General features: G+C 35.8%; 5 protein-coding genes across 6 annotated transcripts; 2 read left to right on the top strand and 3 right to left on the bottom strand.

Moving 5' to 3' along the window:
- Nucleotides 1-209: 209 nt before the first annotated feature.
- On the top strand, nt 210-3,004 carry LOC111794640 (transport/golgi organization-like protein (DUF833)). The gene is made up of 5 exons (XM_023676726.2): nt 210-461; nt 559-742; nt 2,122-2,331; nt 2,450-2,641; nt 2,721-3,004. The coding sequence occupies exons 1-5, from the start codon at nt 379-381 to the stop codon at nt 2,850-2,852; spliced, it is 801 nt and encodes a 266-aa protein (XP_023532494.1). The 5' UTR covers nt 210-378; the 3' UTR covers nt 2,853-3,004.
- Nucleotides 3,005-4,094: 1,090 nt separating this feature from the next.
- On the bottom strand, nt 4,095-5,890 carry LOC111795275 (protein EXORDIUM-like 5). Its single transcript, XM_023677588.2, has one exon. It carries the CDS (start codon nt 5,796-5,798, stop codon nt 4,749-4,751), a length of 1,050 nt encoding a protein of 349 aa, XP_023533356.2. The 5' UTR covers nt 5,799-5,890; the 3' UTR covers nt 4,095-4,748.
- Nucleotides 5,891-9,376: 3,486 nt separating this feature from the next.
- Nucleotides 9,377-11,239, bottom strand: LOC111795274 (amino acid transporter AVT3B). The gene has a single exon (XM_023677587.2). The coding sequence runs from the start codon at nt 10,962-10,964 to the stop codon at nt 9,681-9,683; it is 1,284 nt and encodes a 427-aa protein (XP_023533355.1). The 5' UTR covers nt 10,965-11,239; the 3' UTR covers nt 9,377-9,680.
- Nucleotides 11,240-15,066: 3,827 nt separating this feature from the next.
- Nucleotides 15,067-15,966, bottom strand: LOC147792739 (uncharacterized). The gene has a single exon (XM_087123791.1). The coding sequence runs from the start codon at nt 15,894-15,896 to the stop codon at nt 15,414-15,416; it is 483 nt and encodes a 160-aa protein (XP_086979917.1). The 5' UTR covers nt 15,897-15,966; the 3' UTR covers nt 15,067-15,413.
- Nucleotides 15,967-16,924: 958 nt separating this feature from the next.
- LOC111794900 (CMP-sialic acid transporter 4) lies at nt 16,925-21,576 on the top strand. Of its 2 annotated transcripts, none has more exons than XM_023677089.2 (15): nt 16,925-17,104; nt 17,437-17,527; nt 17,649-17,706; nt 17,809-17,920; nt 18,043-18,122; nt 18,599-18,674; nt 18,767-18,867; nt 19,233-19,304; nt 19,588-19,636; nt 19,744-19,785; nt 20,045-20,166; nt 20,322-20,381; nt 20,583-20,631; nt 21,152-21,246; nt 21,329-21,576. In XM_023677089.2, the coding sequence occupies exons 1-15, from the start codon at nt 17,078-17,080 to the stop codon at nt 21,378-21,380; spliced, it is 1,086 nt and encodes a 361-aa protein (XP_023532857.1). In that variant the 5' UTR covers nt 16,925-17,077; the 3' UTR covers nt 21,381-21,576. The 2 variants fall into 2 exon arrangements, with proteins under 2 accessions (XP_023532857.1, XP_023532858.1); XM_023677090.2 differs by having other exon boundaries at nt 17,090-17,104; nt 17,437-17,553.
- Nucleotides 21,577-21,648: the final 72 nt, after the last annotated feature.

Below are 21,648 nucleotides of genomic sequence, written 5' to 3'. Positions count from 1 at the left end.
ATCCCAAAGCGTGCCGCCCTCGTAGGCACGCCATTATATTATATAATTTTTTTTATAAAATATTTTTGTTATATTAAAATTTTGTATATTTTTAAAATAGAAATTATCTATTAAAATAAATATTTTTAAAATATATATATTAAAAAATGGAGACTCCTCCAAAATTGGGCCCACGCTTACTTCAAACCAAGATGTCCGATTTGGGTGAAGTATATGGGTTCTGTGAATATTGGGCCCAGACCACGAGCCGCCATGGATGCCTGCTACGAGAGTTCAAGTCGGTGGCGATGGCGATTGGAGCAATATTCTGTAAAATGAAGGATCAGCTCGCGTAGGGTCGTTGAATCTTCACTATCGGTTTGTCGGTTCGATTTCATCATGTGCATAGCAGCGTTTCTGTGGCAAGCTCATCCGGTATATCCATTCTTCCTTCTGCTCAATCGTGACGAATATCACAGTAGGTCCGTCCAATTTTAATTACGTTCCTTTTCATTTTCTTGGGGGAATCGATCGATAGATTCAGACTTTGTAAAATCTCTTTGGTTTTTCCCTTTTTAGGCCCACGAAGCCGCTGGAATGGTGGGAATGTAACGAAATTTTGGGCGGGAGAGATGGTTTGGCCGGCGGGACGTGGCTGGCTTGCTCAAGAAATGGAAGAGTTGCATTTCTCACAAATTTCAGGGAAGTTGAGTTACTTCCTCAGGCTAAAAGCAGAGGAGAGCTCCCCGTTCGTTTCTTGAAGGTAAAGTGAATTTGTGTATGATTAGTTTCATAAAATTACTTTGAAAAATCATTGTTGTGCAGTGTTGTTACATCGAGATTAGTAATCTAGAGGAACAAACTGGAACTTGAATTCATTGAAACGCCTGATTAACCTGTTTTGGTCGATTAAGTCTGCTTGAGTTATATATAGGAATATTATGCGTATGGAGGTACTGCTCATGCAGGACCTTGTGTGTAACCAAGAAGGAGCTGTTGGTTTTGTTTTAGGGTGCTGTGTACTCATGAATAACAAATACTGTGAGATCCCACCTCAGTTGGGGAGGAGAACGTAACATTCTTTATAAAAGTGTGGGAACCTCTCCCTAGCAAACGAGTTTTAGAAACCTTGAGGAGAAGCCCGAAAGGGAAAACCTAAAGAGGACAATATCTACTAGTGGTGGGTTTGGGCTGTTACAAATGGTATCTACGAAGGGGGTGGATTGTGAAATCCCACGTCGGTTTTGGGAGGAGAATGAAACATTGTTTATAAGGGTGTGGAAACCTCTTCCTAGCAGACACGTTTTAAAAACCTTGAGAAGAAGCCCAAAAGACAAAGTTCAAAGAGGACAATATATGCTAGCGGTGGGCTTGGACTGTTACAAATGCTGAATGAATTTCTAACAATGGATGGAGATTGAAGATAGAACATGCTAGTTTTGTTTTCCTGTGTACTAGTGAAGAGGAACATGCTAGTTATGATTGAGCTGTCTACTCAGTAAACAGAAAAAGTGAATAGGAAAAGATGATAGAAATTGTTAATGATGGATATGGAGATTGAAGATAAAACATGCTACTTTTGTGTGTGGTGTTCTACCAGTGAACAGGAAAAGCTGATTGAAATTACTAATGGTGGATGAAGATCGAAGATAGAACATGCTATGCTAGTTTTGTTCGTGCCGTGTACTAGTGAATAGGAAAAGCTAATGATGGATGAAGATTGAAGATATAACATGTTTGGTACTTTGCTCCTGTCAATGAAAATAATGGTCATTCTTATAGAGAATAAGGGCATAGAACGGACATAGTTTACACGCTTTAGAAAAGTGGATAGATATACGAACAACGTCGTCTTCAAGAAATACAAAGGCAATTGAGTTGTAAGAACTCAACTAAGAGTTGTAAGAGCCCAAACTCACCGCTAACAGATATTGTCCGCTTTGGCCCGTTATGTATCACGCTAACCTCATGGTTTTAAAATGCGTTTGCTAGGGAGAGGTTTCCACACCCTTATAAGGAATGTTTTGTTCCCCTCTCCAGTGAAATGCAAACAGAAAGTTGACGTTGGCAAAGCTAACAAGACAGAATTAATAGCATTTGGAGTCATAGAATAATGATTCTCCTGTGTTTTTGTCTTGACAGAGCAAGACAACTCCCCTCGACTTCGCCAAAGAAGTCGAAAAGGAAGCGCACCAGTACAACGGTTTCAACTTGATAATCGCCGACATTCCCTCGAAAACCATGTTTTATATCACCAACAGACCAATTAACAACAGCGACAGCCTTGTCACTGAGGTCCCCCCCGGCATTCATGTCCTCACAAATGCACAACTCGACTCTCCATGGCCCAAGGTAAGACACAAATGCACAACTCGACTCTCCATTCTCTAAATTAGCTAACGTGGGATTCCTTACCAACAATCCTCAACATAACCTCTCAGCTCATTCAAAATATTTCTCGGTTTTTTAGGCACTGCGACTGGACCAGAGTTTGAGAGAGTTCGTGAACAAAAATGGCGACAGGGAACTTCCAGTAAAAGAGATGGTTGAAAAGCTAATGACCAACACAATTAAAGACGATGTGAGCTTGCTACCCGGCATCTATTCTCCTCGAAGGGAATATCAATACAGTTCCATATTCGTCGATACAGATTCCGAACTGGTAACAAAAAATGATATCAATAGCTTTTTAAATGATATCCATGGAGAATCTGAAATGGGTTTGCTCCATTTTTTCTTAGGGACGTTATGGAACTGGAAGCATATCTGCTTTGTATGTGAAGAACAGCGGGGAATCTTCATTCTTTGAGAAGCATTTGGAGAACGATGCATGGATTGACAGCAGTTTTACCTTCCACATTGAGAACTTATGAATCCTTTTCGAGGTGAGTTCAAGTTCTTTAATGTTAAGCTTCTTTTTTTCTGTGAATATAGAATCAAAAAAGGAAACGGAAATCTCTGAGTAAGAGTTTATTGAAGAAGGAATCTGAAATCTTAAAAATATTAAGAACGAAGTTAAACATAACTAATCAATACCCAAAATTCATAACTTTGCGCCTCTGTCTATACTCTCACGAGAGTTCATGTCTACACAAGCCAAAGCTAAAACGGTGACGTTTTAGATATTAGTTTCCAAGTTTCACGCCGGGTCCGGCCACTAGACTGGCACACGTGCGGGGGTTGCAAGCTCTGACTCCGCCATTGCCTGCCCATGTTTTCCTTCGGTTCTTCGTCGTTAACCGATTCGTTTCCTTTCCATACGTTTTGCTTCTGGCTGGCACGTGCCTATGCACGTGACTACCTCCCTCTCCATGGTTGTACTTAGTGTCGAAGATCCTCCCTCCTCCGGTTAGTTTTCAAATCGTTGGACTATTAGTACCTTCAATTGGCATTCCAGCCTTCCTTCTTGAATGTTTCTTTCTTGGTTGTGAATTCCAGTGGTTTGTTCATTTCATTGTTATAAATCAAATTTAAAAGCATAGAAATCAGGTCACAAACTAATTATTATTTTTTTTTTCTATTCTTCCTAATTTCTACGTTTTAAAAAATGGATACAATAAGTGGGCCCTTTTTTCTCGTTATTGGGCCCAATAAGTGGGCCGCTATTTCCTTTTTTGGCCCATATGGTTTTTGTTTTCCTATATTGATAGTTTTCCTTTCTTTTGATATTGTGGTTGACCGATTCAAAAAATTATTTATTCCCTGACCGACCACATATATATATATATGTATATATCTGTGTCGGGTCGGGTAGTAAAGTGAAGTGACACACCTTCCTGATTAAACCCAACACATAAATAATAAATTATAATTTCTTAAATTTCGTAAAAAGAATATAGGGATATAAAAAAATTCAAATTTAATATAATAAATTACATTTTTGGTAGGATATTTAATTTTAGGTACCCGGAACTAATTCCTTTTAATATTGTATTTATTTCGCCAATCTATAATAGATTAAAAGTTACAATTTTTGAGTAAAAATAAAATATATCATTTTCAAAATTTTGAATTTTTAAGGTAAAAATATCTTATAATTAAATTATAAGTTTAAACCATGAAAAAAAATATATATATATATATATTAACGTGGGTGGGTCCCACTCGTTGGGACCTTTGTTCTTTTTTTTTTAATTTTGTTTCTTTTTAATATTAATTTTACAATTTTAAAACAATTTTTAAAAAACTAAACATAATTATAAAAATCAATTTATTTTCTTCACATTATAATATTAAAATGAAAGTTCTCTACCATGATTAAGTAATAAAAGTAAAAAATATCTAATAAATAGTTCCATAACTAAGATATTAATTATTAATTGAACTAAAATATAATTTAGATTAAAATTTTATTATTAAAATTATTATTTTTGTATGTTTCATTAAAAAAAATTTAATGTTTTCAATCATATGAGATTATAAAAATCCATTATTAATAAGTTTTTAATCAAAATCATTAATTAAAGGACGGAATTTTCTTAATCATATAAATGGAATAATAATTAAAAATCTGAATTTTTTTTAAAAAGTCGAAAATAATTATTTTCCAAATAAATAATGAAAAATTCAAATTTTTTAATTTTTAATTTTATATAATAATATATACTATAGAAACTGTAGATAAATTCATAGAGCCCTCCCCCATCCCGTTGTCCGTGCCTGCAAATCCCTCCTCCGCGGCAAGGCGGAGCCACCCATCTCCACGGCGGTGCGCGGGCTGAGCTCATTAATAAACAACGAAACTGATCAGAAATTTAAGCTTTCATCACTCAATCCAAAGCATTAGGACCGGCGCAGGCCTTAAGAACCGGACTCCATAGCCACTGCAACAAGAACTTCCTTCCATTTCTCCCATGTACGTTGAACGTTCCCCCGCCTTCATCTCTCATTACCTGCCCTATATACCCGCCGCCTCCGCCGGTGCCGTACAGTCCCTCGCAGAGGTCACCGATCTCCGTCGGCGCTGTTGGATCCTCGCCTGCGTACCAAGCATTCACCAAAGGATTCGAAGCGACTTCCGCCAATTCATGGCCGATAACACTAATCATTCCGTCTAACGCAACGTCTCTGTTTGGCGGCGAGAGAGCGCCTGGACCACCGCCGGCCATGTATGCCGGCACGGCGAAGGGATAAGCGCATTGCTCCGGGCACTGTTTGCCGGAGTGGCCAACCCAAGCGTAAGGGAGCGTGTAGCCGACCATGGACGGAAAAGTGAAATAATGGAACCCGCAAACTGCTCGACAAAAGTCCTGCATTGTAACGTCTTGAGAAGTGAGCACCAGAAACATCCCGTTCCGGTGGTCCACCGGAAACCGCGCCGATTGAACCGCCGTAGCGATTACGTTCTGGATCGAGAGGCGAGTGAGATCAGTGCCTTGAGAGTGGTGGAGGTCGGAGTGTTCGCCGGCAATGACGACGGAGCGGGAGACATTAGCACCAGTTTGATCGGTGTAAAGCGAGACCGTACTCCACCACTCAGCGACAGAGGGTGAAGGGGCAGCACGACGGCGGCGATCGGAGGCGGAAATCGACGAAATAAAGTCCTTAATGAGCAATTTCTGAGAGACAGACCACTTTCCATACCAGATTAAGTAAATATTGATCGGAGACGAGGAAAGAACAGGGCCCATGTGGTATCGAAGATTGACTAAATCGGAGGAGCCCTCGAATTTCTTGGAGGAGGAGAGGGAGTTAGGGGGGAGTTTAGGGTTGAAGAAGTGGGAATTAGTGTTGAGAGTTTGGAAGGAAGGGAGAGCGGCGGCCATGGAAGAGAGAGGAGTTGCAGAGACGGCGAGGAGGAAGAAGAAGAGAAGCGCCATTGTTAGGGTTTGAAGGAGGAGAGAGTGAAGAAGATGAAGGGAAAGGGGAAAGATTTTATAAAAGCTTTTGAGAGTTGGGATAAATGGGAGGGAAATGGGCTGGTGACAGCTAGCAATGCCTCTCTCTTTTGCTTTTCAATAGGGTTTGTGTGTGGGGGCATTTTCGTCAATTCACATCATTTCTCGTCTCAACTTCAGATGCTCGAGTGTACATGAATGAACCGATACTCCATCTGAATAAGAACAGTCCCTACAAATACGATGGTTAAAAAGGCGAAAAAAATTAAAAATTACTGTTTATACTAACAAGGCATGCCTACTTAAGCGAATTTTTCTGAGAAGCACGTGAGCGAGGACAAAACATCCTAAAATGGCTCGTATTGGTTAGTGGGGATAATTTTCACTTTTGGAGCAGTCTAGGACATAGAAATGTCGGGGTATGAAATCCAAATTTCAAATTCTAGTCATTAACGTTCCACTACCACGGTTATAATGATTTCCTTTATTGGGCTACCACATGTGGTGTGTTCAAAAAAGTTATTGGCCAACATTTAGTTTGTGAACGGTAGAAGAGGAGAGAATAAAACAGATGTTTTTTCGATTTGTCCCACTACTACTAGATATTGTCCGTTTTGGTCTGTTAACTAGTCATCACCAACCTCACAGGGGGGTCTCACTATCCATCCCCTTGAGGGTCAGCGTCCTCGCTGACACATCACCCAGTGTCGGGCTCTGATACCATTTGTTATAACTCAAATCCACCGTTACTAGATATTGTCCGTTTTATCCCGTTACGTATCATCATCAACCTCACGATTCTAAAACATGTCTGTTAGGGAGAGGTTTCCACACCCTAATAAGGAATGTTTCGTTCCACTTTCCAATCGATGTGGAATCTTACAATAAGTCCAAATTTTAACATATTAGATTTAATTCATAAGATAAACACGAAAATACGAATAATAATTAAGATTACGTTGTAATTTCAATAAATCATATGTAATATTATCGTGGGCTGAACTAATTCTACGTTTTAATGCGAGTCGGTTTATTGATACAATTAAGGTTAAGTTAAAGGACCAAATTGCAAATTAGGAAAAATCTAAGGGTTAAATTCAAATTTTCGAAAGTTAAAGTCCTCCAAAATAAAAAAATAAAAAAATTAAAGTTGAAGGACTGTTGCATTTAAATCCTTAGAAAATAATGAATATCTGAAAAATCAATTAATTTAAGAGGGACAAAATGCAAATAATGTATGTGCTTCATTTTTTAGGTTTGGATATGGTTTAAATATCCCAATCTTCACGCGTAAAATTTAATAAATATTAAAACCCTAAGGGCTTTTTTTTAATAGCTTGCTGCAAATTATTTATTAATACATATATATACATTAGTATGTATATGTATATGTTGTTAGACGAACACGACTCTCCACAATGGTATGATATTGTCCACTTTGAGCCTAAGTTCTCATGGCTTTGCTTTGAGCTTCCCTAAAAGGCCTCATAACAATGGAGTTAGTATTCCTCACTTATAAACTCATGATCATTCCCTAAATTAGTGTGTGTGGGACTTCCATCATCCAACACCTCCCCTCGAACAAAGTGCGCCTCCCCTTAATCGAGGGGATGAGGCCTTTTGGGGAAGCCCAAAGCAAAGCCATGAGAGCTTAGGCTCAAAGTGGACAATATCATACCATTGTGGAGAGTCGTGTTCATCTAACATGGTATCAGAGCCATACCCTAAACTTAGTCGTGCCAATAGATTGGTAAATCCTCAAATATCGAACAAAGAACTCCTAAAGAAAAGGAGCCAAGCCCCTCCTCGAAGGCAATAAAAAATGACTAAGACTCCAAAGGAGTCGAGCCTCAATTAAGGGGAGGCGCACTTTGTTCGAGGGGAGGTGTTGGATGATGGAAGTCCACATCGGCTAATTTAGGGAATGATCATGGGTTTATAAGTGAGGAATACTAACTCCATTGGCATGAGGCCTTTTGAGGAAGCCCAAAGCAAAGCCATGAGAGCTTATGCTCAAAGTGGACAATATCATACCATTGTGGAGAGTCGTGTTCGTCTAACATATGTATATGTGTGTAATTTTTGTATTTATTGAATATTAGTTGACTGTTGATAAGAACACGAGTCAACATTTAAAAAATATATGTCGATCTGAGTATAGTTCAACCGGTGAGACGCATATATCCTAAACAAAGAATTAGTGGTTCGGTTTTTGTCGCTTATTATAATGATTTTAAACAAATTAAAAAAAATTATAACACAACGTAATATTTAAATTGTTTTTCAAATTTGTGATTATTCTAATAATGAGTTTATAATTTTCATATAATTAATTATATGATGGATGATGATGGCATGGGATGGGATATGGATTATGGTTATTTATAAAAGGGGATGGGATGGGGCCCATTTTTTCAAATGACATAAATGACCTTCATGAAATATCACTCGTTATCATTATTTTCATTGTTTTAACACTCTCTCTTTAATGTTTTATTTTTACTTTTTTTTTTCCTTTTTTAGAAAAATCGAACCGAACCAAGTTAGTTAAGTTGAACGATCTGTGTTGAATTGAACCAAGTTGAATCGGATCGAAACACATGGAATTGGATTGGTTTCTTGTGCGTCGTCGAGGAAATAGTTCTTCTATTCTTCCCGAAACTTGTTGGTTGATGGATGAGAGGTAGAGAGAGAGGTTATCGATGATGTTTGCACTTGTATAATCTCATGGACATTTTGTGAGAGACAAGGATCGAGAATGGTCCACGTGACTTGGGATGGCGTTAAGGTATATGGCCCATGTTAATTGGGAACCAAGATGAGATTATGAGACGTGATGTCGCATTGAGAGACTTTGAGCCCGAATAGAGAGAAAATCGAGCCAAATGACTTGGCCTAGTGTAGAGGCAAGTCGGTTGTGTCGCTGATGATTTAACATGCACGCGTATGCGGCGTGTGTGACTGAATAGGCTTGGATTCTGCACGAGCGATGTTCGGTTGGCGAAGATAAACCTCGCCTAAAGTCCGACAAAACTACAAAGTCGGTCGACCTCATCAACAGTATACGAACAAGTGAATCGCTCGAAAACCAACCTCTTGTAGAAGTTCGTGTGGTTTCAATGATGGGTCAAACTTTATTCGTTTGACTTTTTTCCCCAACCGTTGCACTAACTTCGCTAGTATTAAATGTAACGGTATTAAGGATATTAATGAGAATCACACTACTATCATACAATAAATTTTGATTAGATTTTATAAGGTTTAAAAATCTAACGAAAATAAACCAACATCCACGCGGCATGAAATCAATGCATCTAATCCAAAGTGCAAAATTTCCAAACCAACAAGAAGCTTCCGAATCTCAATCAACGAAACGAAAACGTTCCTTCACCATATTTTATCATTTAGACAGCCGTATGTGAGATCTCACGTCGGTTGGAGAGACGAACCAAACAGTTTTAAAACCATACGACATATAACGGGCTAAAACGGACAATAGTTGACCCTCACCATTTGATCAACTCATGGTGGTTCGGGTCAAATATTCGAGCCTACAAATCTTTATAAACGCGCTAAACTCGGTATGATCTTCATTAAACTAATCAAATACATATGACAGAAGAGCAAGGGACAAGCCCAATCTCTGTCTGCTTTATATACCTTACACGACACCATTAAAACATGGTTTCACAGCACAGATTACAGAACAAAAACATTAAAGTTTCCAAAACAAAACACAATTACAAGCTATTCCAAAGTTCAAGAACAGTACAGAATGATTCTTTCTGGCTCTAAGTAACCTCATCACTTCAGAGAATATGCACAGTTCACCAAGAAACAAAATGGTAAAAATGTGTGAAAGATTCATACCTTAACAGAGAAAATCTCCAGCAGAGCCGACCAGGTCCCAGAAACACCAAGAACAAGCCCCAACACAACAATGGCAATGTCCAAACACCATCCCTTCATGTCCAATTCCTGCTTGAAAACAAGGAAATGGAACAAAGCAGGCAACACAAACGCCAAAGCACAGCACACAGCACTCCCGACCAAAGACAAGAAATCAGCAAAATTAGGAACCAAAAGTGCCACCAAACTGACAAGAAACACCAGCAGCCATCGCAGCCAGAGGCAGTAATTTCCTCCCCAGAATCGCCTTTCAACGATCTCGTAAACCGGATTCATCATCAATGGTAGAGTGAAGAACAGGTTTATACAAAGACCCAGTTTAACAATGGTGCTAATCAATCCAGGGCCTAGGTTACTAGTGATCATGTCTTTAGTTTCTTCCCCAAAAGCAAAGTATCCAAGAACACCAAATGCTCCATATAATGAAGAAATGAACGCCATGGATAAACCCAAAACTCTCCCAAATTTCTCCTTGTCCTTTGTTTCAGATTCTAATGGCAACACCATTCCAATCCCTTCAAATGCATAAACAGCCACACCCATGCCATAAAAGAACACGGAAAACCCCCCAAATGCCTCCACGGATGGGCTCTGTTTGAAACAAATCAATACGTCTTTCACCATAACAACCACCATAGCTCCAAGATCAACAATATCAGCAAAAATACTCAATGGAGCTAAATGGGTTAATGTCTGAATCGAGTTCAAACCCAATTGGAAAGGGAAACAGCTCCAAACGTATACAACTTTGGGAGCTAATCCTAAAATCTTAGGGCTCAAATCTATAGCCGTCGGGGAGTTAAATACATCAGCCATGGTATTACCAATAAAAATCAAATAACCAACACAGAATCCAGTTTGAGATAAGATAATCAGGAGATCAACAAGAATCCTCCCTGGCTCACCGCAAATTGTATAACCCAAATCCCCAAACGAGTTAATTTTAGAGAATCCGATTACCGATTCGATCTTCCGACGAGTGTAGACGAGGAGCATCATGCAGTAATAGGTCAAAAACGCGACGGAAAACAGCATGAGAAGGCCCATGATCCATCCAGTGCGTTTGAATGCGTAAGGAAGCCCAAGAACGCCAGCACCAACAATCGCGATAAAAACATTGGCGAATGTTTTGGAAACGGAAGACAGAGGCTTGGAGCCGCCGATTAGGGGCGTATCTTCTCTGGCCACCGGAGATCGGAGGCGATTGGTTGAAGAACTGGCTTCTCGATCAAACCCCATTAGAAGGCCGTCGAGATGGTTGATGATTCAAAGGGTAGTAGAAACAATGGGGATTGGATTGAAATAAGAAATGAGTCAGATGAAGTTGGATAAGGGATTTGAAATGGGGGATTTAGAGATAAAGACGAAAATGGATTTTTCTTGTGGGTATTGGAAAATCAATCAATCAATCATCCGCAGCGTGAAGAAGATGAACGCAAATGGAAGAAAGCGCTAAAAATCGCCTCAAATTTGGGCGCTTTTAGATAGATATTTCAATGCCAACGAATGATCAATCATTGATCAACCTTCTCTTAATAATAATATAAATATATATATATATATATATATATATATATATATGTATCTATAGTCAAGTCTCGTGTTTTAGAAGACGTGGGTGAGAAAAATTATTGATGTAACGGCCTAAGTCCACTGCTAGCAGATGTTGTTCTCTTTGGGTTTTCTCTTTCGGGTTATTTTGATGTAACGGCCGAAGTCCACTGCTAGCAGATATTGTTCTCTTTGAGTTTTCTCTTACGGGTTTCCCTTCAAAACGTAGGAGAAGGTTCCACACCCTTATAAATAGTGTTTTGTTCTTCTCCTCAACGAATGAGTGACATCACAGTTGAAAACAAGTTAACAGTAAACATTGTGAAAGTCATTTGCATTAAAACATATAAGCAAGAGAGATTACAATATTTGGTCGGAAAAGGTTGATGACTACTTGATCCCGTAGTACATTTAAAAGCGATCCATGTATGACACGTCATACAAACAGAAAATAGAATAATAAAACAATACAACATGAAAGCAAATACAGTAGCTTGCAACAGGCTCTGGACAAACATGACATCCGGACAACCTTAAAAGTTTTTTTTTCTCCAAGATATTTTTTTAACTGAGAATTAAACAAATAAAGTAAATAATTAAAGAAATAATTGGAAAAATAGCCAAATATAGTTAGTTTTATAATGATAAATCAAAATAATATTCTAAAAATTAAGGTAAGACTAAATTGTATTCACAATATTAAAATTATATTTATAAAAAAATTAAAGCGATTAACACGTGTCTTTAAATAAATAAATATTTTATCATAAAATAAATAAATTTAAAAGCGACAACTATTGGTGGCTATAAATAAAAGCAAATTTTGACACGGCCACGAAACTTTTTATTTTTTAAAAGAAAAAATTAAAAATTATTTTAAACGAACGTTCTCGGAAAGGAGACCTAATTTAGACTAAATTGCCGGAAGGTCCTTGATATTTTGAATAATTATCAATTTCGCTACGAATTTTTTTAAAATTCTTAAATTTACCCCAAATTGAGAGATAAGAATGTCTCGATTTATTGAATTATGCTCGTGTTGATAAATGTCGTCTATTTTATTAAAGTTTTTATATAAAAATATTAAATATAAAATCAATTTGAATAATTAATTTTAAAATTTATTAAAATTTGATATTTAATTCAACTAATTTATAATCTAAATAAAATTGGGATGGATTTGGTTTTATTTATAAATTTATAGCTTTAAAAATTAAATTTGTTTCCAAATAAATTTTAGTCTTATTAAGCAACGCGTGTTTAAATTCTTAATTAGATTTAGGTTGGGATACTATTTTTGGAATTTAATCAAAATATTTACATTATTTTTAAATATATAATAATAAATTTTAATAAATTTGTTTCTGAAAATTATTTTCATAAGCTAGATATTCCAGAAGCATCTCGAAGTGAGATATTAATTTTTTTTTAAATATTTAATTTGACCATTATATAAATATCTAGAAATCTTTAAATAAATTAATTTCAATTGTTATAAGCAAGAAAAAAAATAACGTGGAGAAATATGCACCCCACGTTTAATAAAAGGGAATATCGAGAAAGAAATTGACAAAAATTGTTGTGGGTACGACTAGTAGCCAGTAGAGATGTCAACGAGATGGAGTGGGTTGGGGTCGGGATGCACTCCTTATCCCCATCTCGGCTTCGTTCCCATTTCGAATAGGAGTCGGGTTGGGAAATCCTGGACTCGAAGATTTTTTTTTTTTTTCATTTTTTGTTATTTTTAATAAGAATTAATTAAAAATAAATAAATATAATAAATTTATAAATATTTATGGATAGTGTTATTGTAATATTATTTAGGGTTTAGGAGTTTTATTGGAAATAAAAAATAAAAAAACGAGGAAGTCGTTGACCTATATTGCTAATTACCGAGCACACAAATTGAAATAAAAGTGAAAAATCGATATAGAAACTAAAAGTTTGCAAGACTCTAACGGGCACACACTCGAAAGTGTTTCGAATTAAAATTAGGAATTTGTTCTTCGAGATCTGACGAGAATTTGGGAAACAAAAAAAAAAAAAAAAAAAAGCTCTTCCGACATGCATCTGCGAAACTTTCTCAATTCCAACCCAACTTATTCTTTTGGAACTAACGTAACAAACTATGTGAGCCTCCCTTGTTAGGTCCACCTTCTTGCACTCACTCCCAATTTGCTCGCAACATCTTTGTTGAGAAAGCGGTCAATAATTGGTTGAGGATGAAGAAGAAGAAGAACTTGAACTTCGTGGGGGAAACGTGTTCAAGCCCGCACACAGATTCAAGATTAATTCGACTTAACTCAATCATTTGAAGAACTGTAAACTATGTTTGACCGGCCTATCCTCTGGTTTCCATAGGGTGACAACAATGTTGTCTCATGACGACGACTTGCATGTGGCCAAATCTTCTCCTTGATTCTGCATCCATAAGAACAAGCCGACAGAACAAGCCCCAAATCAATGGGGGAGCCTCTTGGTCTTTATGTTTCAATCTTCATTTCCAGGAAGTTCTCGTTTTTATATATTTTTAAATAAATATTCGATTCAAATAAAATTTTAATCTTTTTCATTTTATAATATAATCTTTATTAAAATGATGTAAAACCTCATAAAAAAAATTAATAATATTTCATAAGCAAAAATATAATTTAATATTCTCATAATTTATAAAAACTCCAATTTTAATATTACAACGTAATCTTTCACAAATATTTATTTGGTATCTTAGTTTTATATACAAAAGGTGAGGAGACATAGCTGGATAGAGATTTGAGCGGAGACAAGAAATAAAAATAAGAAATATAATTCATGTCTCCCGTCCTATTTAGCTAGTGCCTACAAATAACTAGCTGGCAATGATTGGGTCAATAAAAAAACCAGCTAACACACAAAAAAATAACTAGATTTCACGAGGATCTTGCGATTTAAATGAACATTTATTGACTTAATAAACCTTTTTATATTAAATGTGCGGAAATTTCATATTTGTATTCAACTTAGGGTAGAATGTTGGACTACACATATAACCAGCTGGCAATGATTAGGAAGCATCATCACCAACACTATAATATAATTTTCAACTTTTTTAATATTTTTTTAATCCCTAAGGTTCATAAATAAATAACCCTTTATTAATTTCTCATATTCCAATAATATATATATATATATATATATATATATATATATATATATTTTGTAACTACTCGAATGAATTAAGTGCAGGAATTAAATTTAACTTCTTAATACTAAATTTAAATTTTTTAGATAAATATTGGATTAAAATCACTTTTAAAATAATCAAATTCGAAAGAATTAAGAGTTTTTGCAGATTGAATATGTCGTTGAACAGGTCGAATTGAGACAATTTTTTTAGATTTATCCCTGTAAAAATTTAGAACTCGATTTCAATATATATTTTGTAAAAGTATTTTTAAATTTATTAAAAGTTATTTTAAAGAGGTGTTTGAAGAACAAATAATAAAAAATAATTATATATACGCATATGTATACATTATAAAAAATTCAGTAAAAATTTTACAAAATTTTCATTTATATGAATTGAATCTAACGGTTCATCACTTAACCCAAACTTGATCATCAATTTTTTTGAACATTCCTACGAAAATCCTCAATCCTCATTGATCATCCAAACATTTCTATGAAAACCCTCATTGATCATTCAAAAATCAATCGGGACATGTGTAGCTCGTTAATTAAATTTTTTTAAGAAAATATTACAAAAAAAAACATGATTTTGATTATAATTTTTTTTATAATGATATCGGTAAATACAATATTAAAGAATATAATAACAAGAACGACATAATATTTTTACATTTTCTGTAGAACAAAAAAATTATATGAGTAAAATACAATTAAAAGAAACAATTATCGCGAATAAAAGTAACAAAATAATCTAAATAATGACAATCATATCCCTACCTATTTCAATTCTATTATTATACCTGTTTCGCTTGGATCCACAGCAACGCCGCAAATCTCAACCATTGAGCCCTAATCGATCTTCACTGGCAGAAACTCACCAAAAACGAAAAGAATTTAACAATGCAATTTGATTACAAATCAAGCGAGGAAGACGGTAAAGAAAGAATAATCGTGGTCGTGATTGATTTATTAGGTTTTGATTCCGCCATTGTTGAGGTTATTGGAGAATTTGAAGGATTGGTACTTGCAGGTTTGAGGAAGGCCAACATCGGAGCCAATGAGTTTCCTGATTTCGGATCTGAACTTGAAGAAGACGTGTCTCCAGCTTCCTCTGTTTTGAGATCCAAGGATTTTGGATTCCTCTTCGTTCATCTCCAGATCCATAGCGAAGATAGGTTTGCGAGATAGAATCCAGGCCCAGCCCCAATCCCACCACTTACGGACGGAGCTTCCAGCGAGATCTCCAATCGAGGACATGGATTTGGACTTGCGGATCGCCCAGGCGGTTGCAGGGGAGGAGATTGGCTGGATTCGGAGGGAGAGAGAGGAGTGACGACGGCGGAGTGTTTGGTCGGCACCGGAGTCGGTGTGAGAGACCGGGAGGGCGTCGGAGAGAGGCCGAGTCGGGAGGAAGCTGCGAGTCTTCTGGAAGGTGTGGACGACGGAGGACATGGTGATGTGAGGGCGGAGAAGACGGCGGCGATGGTGGAGGGGAACCAGGGGGAAATGGAGAAGGAAAGTGTGAAGGGGGTGAAAATGATGAAGCGTTGGCGTGTTAACAGTTGAATCCCAGGCTGTTTTATTCGCTACGCGGTGCGGGTTGGGTCGTGGGATGATTATCGTGGGCCCTTCTATTTATACCTTTCACTTTTTTAATTTTATTATAATTAAAATAATTCTTTTAAATATTCCATTTTAGCCCATATAATTTTAATAAATTTTAAATTCGTTAAATATATATATTTTTAAATATATTAAATAATAATAATAATTTGGTGTGAATTGAGTTCTTTTAATCTCAACTCTCTATTTTCAAGTTGGGTCGTGGAATTGTTTTTATTTATTTATTTATAATTATTTAAAAAATTATATTTATCTACTATTCATATTAGATATTTACAAGGTATAATTCATTACTAAAATCAGTTATAGACGTTAAAATATTTTTGATTTTCTAAAGAATAGAGTTGAATTGTAACCTTATGTTCGAGTTGATCGAGCACCGAATCAAATTTTTTGTTTCCTCAAAATTAAAATCAACTCAAACCGAAAAAATCTAACCCAATATTTAGAAATAAAAACGTTAGTACATAAAAATAAAACATAAAAAAAATAAAAATGTTAGAATACAAAATATTTATTTATTTATTTTAAAAAATAAAATATTAATATATTTTGTGTCTAATAAATTTATTTAATTTACGTCTAAAATTTAGATTAATTTTTTTATTTTAGGTGAAATATATTTTTAATCTACTAATTTTTTTAAAAAATTAATAAATTTTAAATTTATGTCTCGTCAAATTGTGAATTTTAAAAAATGTTGATTAAGTCGGAATAAAAAAAAAAAAAAATAATTTGTTTTAAAAGTTTTAATTTTATTTATTTATTTTAACTTAAATTAAAATGAGTTATTGTTAAACATATGATCCAGCTGGCGGCCCAATTTATGTAATAGAAGGCCCAATTCACGAGAGCTTCGGAATCGAAAATTCAGATCTGGAACTCGAAGCTATTGGTAAGAGTAATTCTTGATTATGCAGAACTATCTGCTCTGCGAAACTTGTGCAAGAGATTGGAAACTTTGAATTCTGCGTGTTGGCCTCCCAGATCTAAGCGTGTTCATGCGCTAAATGGAGTACAGAAGGATCAAAGATCAGGTATGTTTTGTTTTGCCTTCGTTTTCTGTCTGTTTTCATCGTCATTTTTGCTGAATCTCTTCTGTATGAATTCTAATCTCATTACGAGATCGGTATTTCGTAATGTTCCCTAAGAATTTGTAGTCATTATTGTTTATTTTGTAACTTCGTTCATCGATCGATGTAATTTATGGATTTTGTAATATTGATAATGCTCACTCGCTGGCTTGCTTAGTGGTAGCTGAAGTAGGAGTTATTATTTGAAAATTGAAATGAGATAGATGCGTTTGATGAATCGTTAAACTCGAACTACATTTCGTTTTTTGAAGTGTGTGGTATTAATGTAATCGTAGGATAAAGATGGCAATGGAGATGGCAGTGGGGCTGGTGTTGCTGTGGCAGATGACATAGAGAGCTTGCGCGGTGGTAAAGCAATTTCAGGCGGTATGTTATCGTGCGGCTCTTTTTGGGTAATCTATCTTTGTTGGATTGATAGTCTCCGTCGCATATTTTGCTTTTAGTTTACGCTTCTCGTTGTCTTAATGTTCATGTGCGAAAATTGCAGCGAGCAATATGGCGAAATTGGGAGGAAATCCTTTGGATAGATCCAAGTGGCAGCAGAAGTATGATTATGAAATATGAGCAAACATGTTATATTTCAATGAACATCATTTGTTTGCCTTTGGGTCAGATTCGAATTGATTTCCTTTTCTAAATGATTTTAGGTCCATAGTTACGCTTGCATTAACAGTTCTTACTAGTTCACAAGCAATACTCATTGTGTGGTCCAAGAGAGCAGGCAAATATGAATACAGTGTTACAACTGCCAATTTCATGGTGAGTAAATCAAACTCTGATTTGGAATATATGATCAGCAGTTAGAAGTTACGCGTACCTTATTATTTCTTTACTAAATTGGTGGTTATGGCATATATATAAATAATATCATTTGGTAATAGGTGGAGACTTTGAAGTGTGTATTATCGCTTGCTGCTTTGAGTCGAATCTGGAGAAGTGAAGGTGTGACTGAAGATAACAAGTAATGTTGCTAGCTGATGCAAATTTCTTTTTCTTACTTCGATGTATTTTGTCAGAGTAGTTGATTATTTTTGTTTCAAATTAGAAAATATTGGACAAAAATCAAACTGTCAGTTATAAGAATGAACTGTGTAGATGAGGAAAATGCAAAACAATTCAAACTTACTATATTTTAGTTATTAGAATTAATCGATTATGCAACAGCTCTATTAGGACCTCGTGCTTATGCTCAGTATTCTTTTACTTCGTGGTTTGGTGGATTATATTCTTGGCTAGACAGAAATTTTAGTTAGAGTGGTGGTGGAATGATTTTGAATTTGATTGATCTCAAATTAGATCTCTGTTGGGATTGCTATGATCAATCATATCGTTTGTATTACTGTTCTTGGTCAACGTGCTTTGTTGGTACTATTTAGCAAAGTGAAATTGTTAGCACTCTAAACTTTTTTTTCTCATGTGTCCCTAAAATTTGACTAGGTTGAGCACAACGTATGATGAGGTTATTGTCTACCCTATTCCTGCGGCCCTTTATCTCGTCAAGAATTTGCTCCAGGTTTGCCTTTGCCCTTTTTAAAGCTTTCCTCCGGTACCATGTCCATGTTCTTATTCATGCAAGTGCATTAACTTTTATTCCTCATGTGGCAGTATTACATTTTTGCTTATGTGGATGCACCGGGTTATCAGATATTGAAAAATTTCAATATCATCAGCACGGGTATTTTGTACAGAATCATACTTAAGAAAAAGTAAGTCCCCTTAGCTTGAATTAAATTCTTTTAGATGTAGAAAATATTTATTTAATGGTTGAGCTTAGAACTTGCTATTGCTAGTGTTCTTATACAGTGAGAAGAAGCATGAACTGGGGAATGCATTTATTTCTCATTTCCTCTTCTTCTCAATCCCAATGCTCCGTCCATGAATGAATAGGCTGATGAATGATGAGCTAATTCAGGCACTATGACTGATTATTAAGAAAACTTACATTTTAAGCTGAATAGGAAATGAAATGACCGCTGGAAAAGCCCATAAAGTCTAAACTTCATCATAGCTTGAATTGTAGTCATTGAGGAATATTTGTTTGGATTATGTTTTAACAGGAACCATATTTCAGGTTAAGTGAGATCCAGTGGGCGGCGTTTGTTCTTCTATGTGCTGGGTGCACCACTGCACAGCTAAATTCGAAGTAAGAATTTTTTACAGCTGTTATGTTGTTCATTTATGAGTTATACAAGTGTTTGGATCTCTTCCTTTTGTTGTATATTTAGAGTGCTTCTGGCAAGCAAAAAGGCCATTAAATTTCTCCAGGAACCGAGTCTTTTAGACGCTCAGTTGCTTCCTCAATTGCTTTGTTTATTATGAGCAGGAACCATAGATGATATCTGTATTTATCAATTAATAGATACTGGTTTCTAGTCATATGTTGTGATTTTTATTGAATGCATTATATATTCATATTTTCTTTGCAGCTCAGATCATGTTCTTCAGACACCTTTTCAAGGTTGGCTGATGGCTATAGTGAGTTCCAAATCTGTAATGCTATAAGAGTGTGTGTGTATGTGTCTTGTGTGAAGAGTAATTCCTCAAGCACTTATTATCTTTGGTGGTGGTTGAATCTTGTATAGATCATGGCACTCTTGAGTGGATTCGCTGGAGTGTACACTGAGGTGAATTATTTATGTGCAATTTCAATACTGTCACCATTTCTTTAATTGAAAGACCTTTACTATGTTTTTCTCCTGTACAAAGAACTGTCATTATGTTTAAGAGCTTTCTGTTCAAATGTTTCATCTGGCTACTAGACAGAGAAACCTGGGTTGACTTCATGCCGCCTTTTAGCTTCCTAAGACACTTTGAAGAAAGCTATAAGAAAGTTCCAGGAATGTGATTGTCCTTCTAGGAATGTAACTTTTTTTTTTTTTGCAGGCTATAATTAAGAAACGTCCTTCAAGGAATGTAAATGTACAAAACTTCTGGTTATATGTGTTTGGGATGGCGTTCAATGCTATTGCCATGCTGATTCAAGATTTTGATGCAATTGCGAATAAGTAATTCTGCCATTCTGATGATTGTTTTTTTCTCTCTCTAGCTTCCTCTCCATGGTTTTAAGGACATTAGATTTTTTTAATTAATTCATACCTAGAAATTTTTAAATTTTGTTTCCTACCCGGCAGTAATATTTTCAATTGTGTTATTTTCTCAGGGGATTCTTTCATGGTTACTCGTTTATTACAGTTCTCATGATTCTGAATCATGCCCTCAGGTATTAAACGATCTTTCTAAGAGTTTATTAGCATCAATAGTGGATCTTAGGCTGACTTTATAGAAGTCTTCGTTATTCAGTCAATTAAGTCTCATGAGTTCGTGCAGTAGTGTGGTGTTATAGTACCAAAATTAGCACCAAGGCTTATTTTCTTAATTTGTTCATATTTAGAATATATGCTGACAGCATTTGTTTTTCCAGTGGCATTGCTGTATCTATGGTATTGAAGTATGCAGATAACATTGTGAAGGTATTGCCTACTGCAAGTCTTTAATTAATTTGAGTTTATTTATAGCTTTGACTTGCAGAATTACTTAACTTATGCATATGATAATATATCTCTTGCAATTCTTGTTTCAAATTAATTGACGTATTTCGATTCTTCTGGGATTTATCATGATTTCTCAATGCAAATTTATATTAAGCAATACGACAGCATAACATAAAAAATTAAAATATTGCAAGGCGTTCTTTAGAATTTGGTTCTTTTGAGCGCCAAAAAGATATGCTGATAGCTCTATCTTATCACTTGGTGGGGCTGGGATCCCTTGATTAGAGATTATGGTCTTAGTTGGGATGTTGGATGAGTCCCTCTCTTGTGCTTGAATTGATTCTTCGTTGATCTAGCACCAATCTTGGCATGTACTCAAACACGTTGACCATGTTCAACAATTCGATGTCGATGACATAAGTTTTCGAGCTTGCATATAGATTTTTTTTACATCTCAAATAACGCTCCTATTAAGATTTAACTTTGCAACTTGGCGCAGGTTTATTCCACTTCAGTGGCAATGCTTCTCACCGCAGTGGTTTCTGTTTTTCTGTTTGGCTTTCATCTCTCCCTCGCCTTTTTCCTTGGATCAACGTAAGTTATTCCTGATTTATATAGCTGCATCTCATTTTCCTTGTTAATGTACATTCAACCTTTGGTCGTTTTGCATTTACAGCGTTGTATCGGTTGCGGTCTATCTACACTCAATTGGGAAGCTGCAAAAGTAGCGACAACTTTGTGAATGGTAAACCGAAACAACAGATGTTCATTATATATCAGTGTATATGGGGTACTGTCTCCTGCTCTTTTTGCCTCATTATATGTTTCCATTGATTACATGAGAAATTATGGATTCTAAGTACAAGTTAGATAACAGATGACTGGCGTATACGAAATAGTATTCGTTACGATTGCTAGATTCAACCTCGATTCTCTGCGTGCTTTTAGCGTTCTGATTTGTAGGATGTAGAGTTCTTGGGATTCAAAAATGTAGGT

Source organism: Cucurbita pepo, chromosome 5, assembly GCF_057944985.1.
Source record: "Cucurbita pepo subsp. pepo isolate OVF chromosome 5, ASM5794498v1, whole genome shotgun sequence".
Lineage (NCBI taxonomy): Eukaryota > Viridiplantae > Streptophyta > Magnoliopsida > Cucurbitales > Cucurbitaceae > Cucurbita > Cucurbita pepo.
Note: the sequence above shows the minus strand (reverse complement) of the source record. Positions and strands in the feature narration are given on the sequence as shown.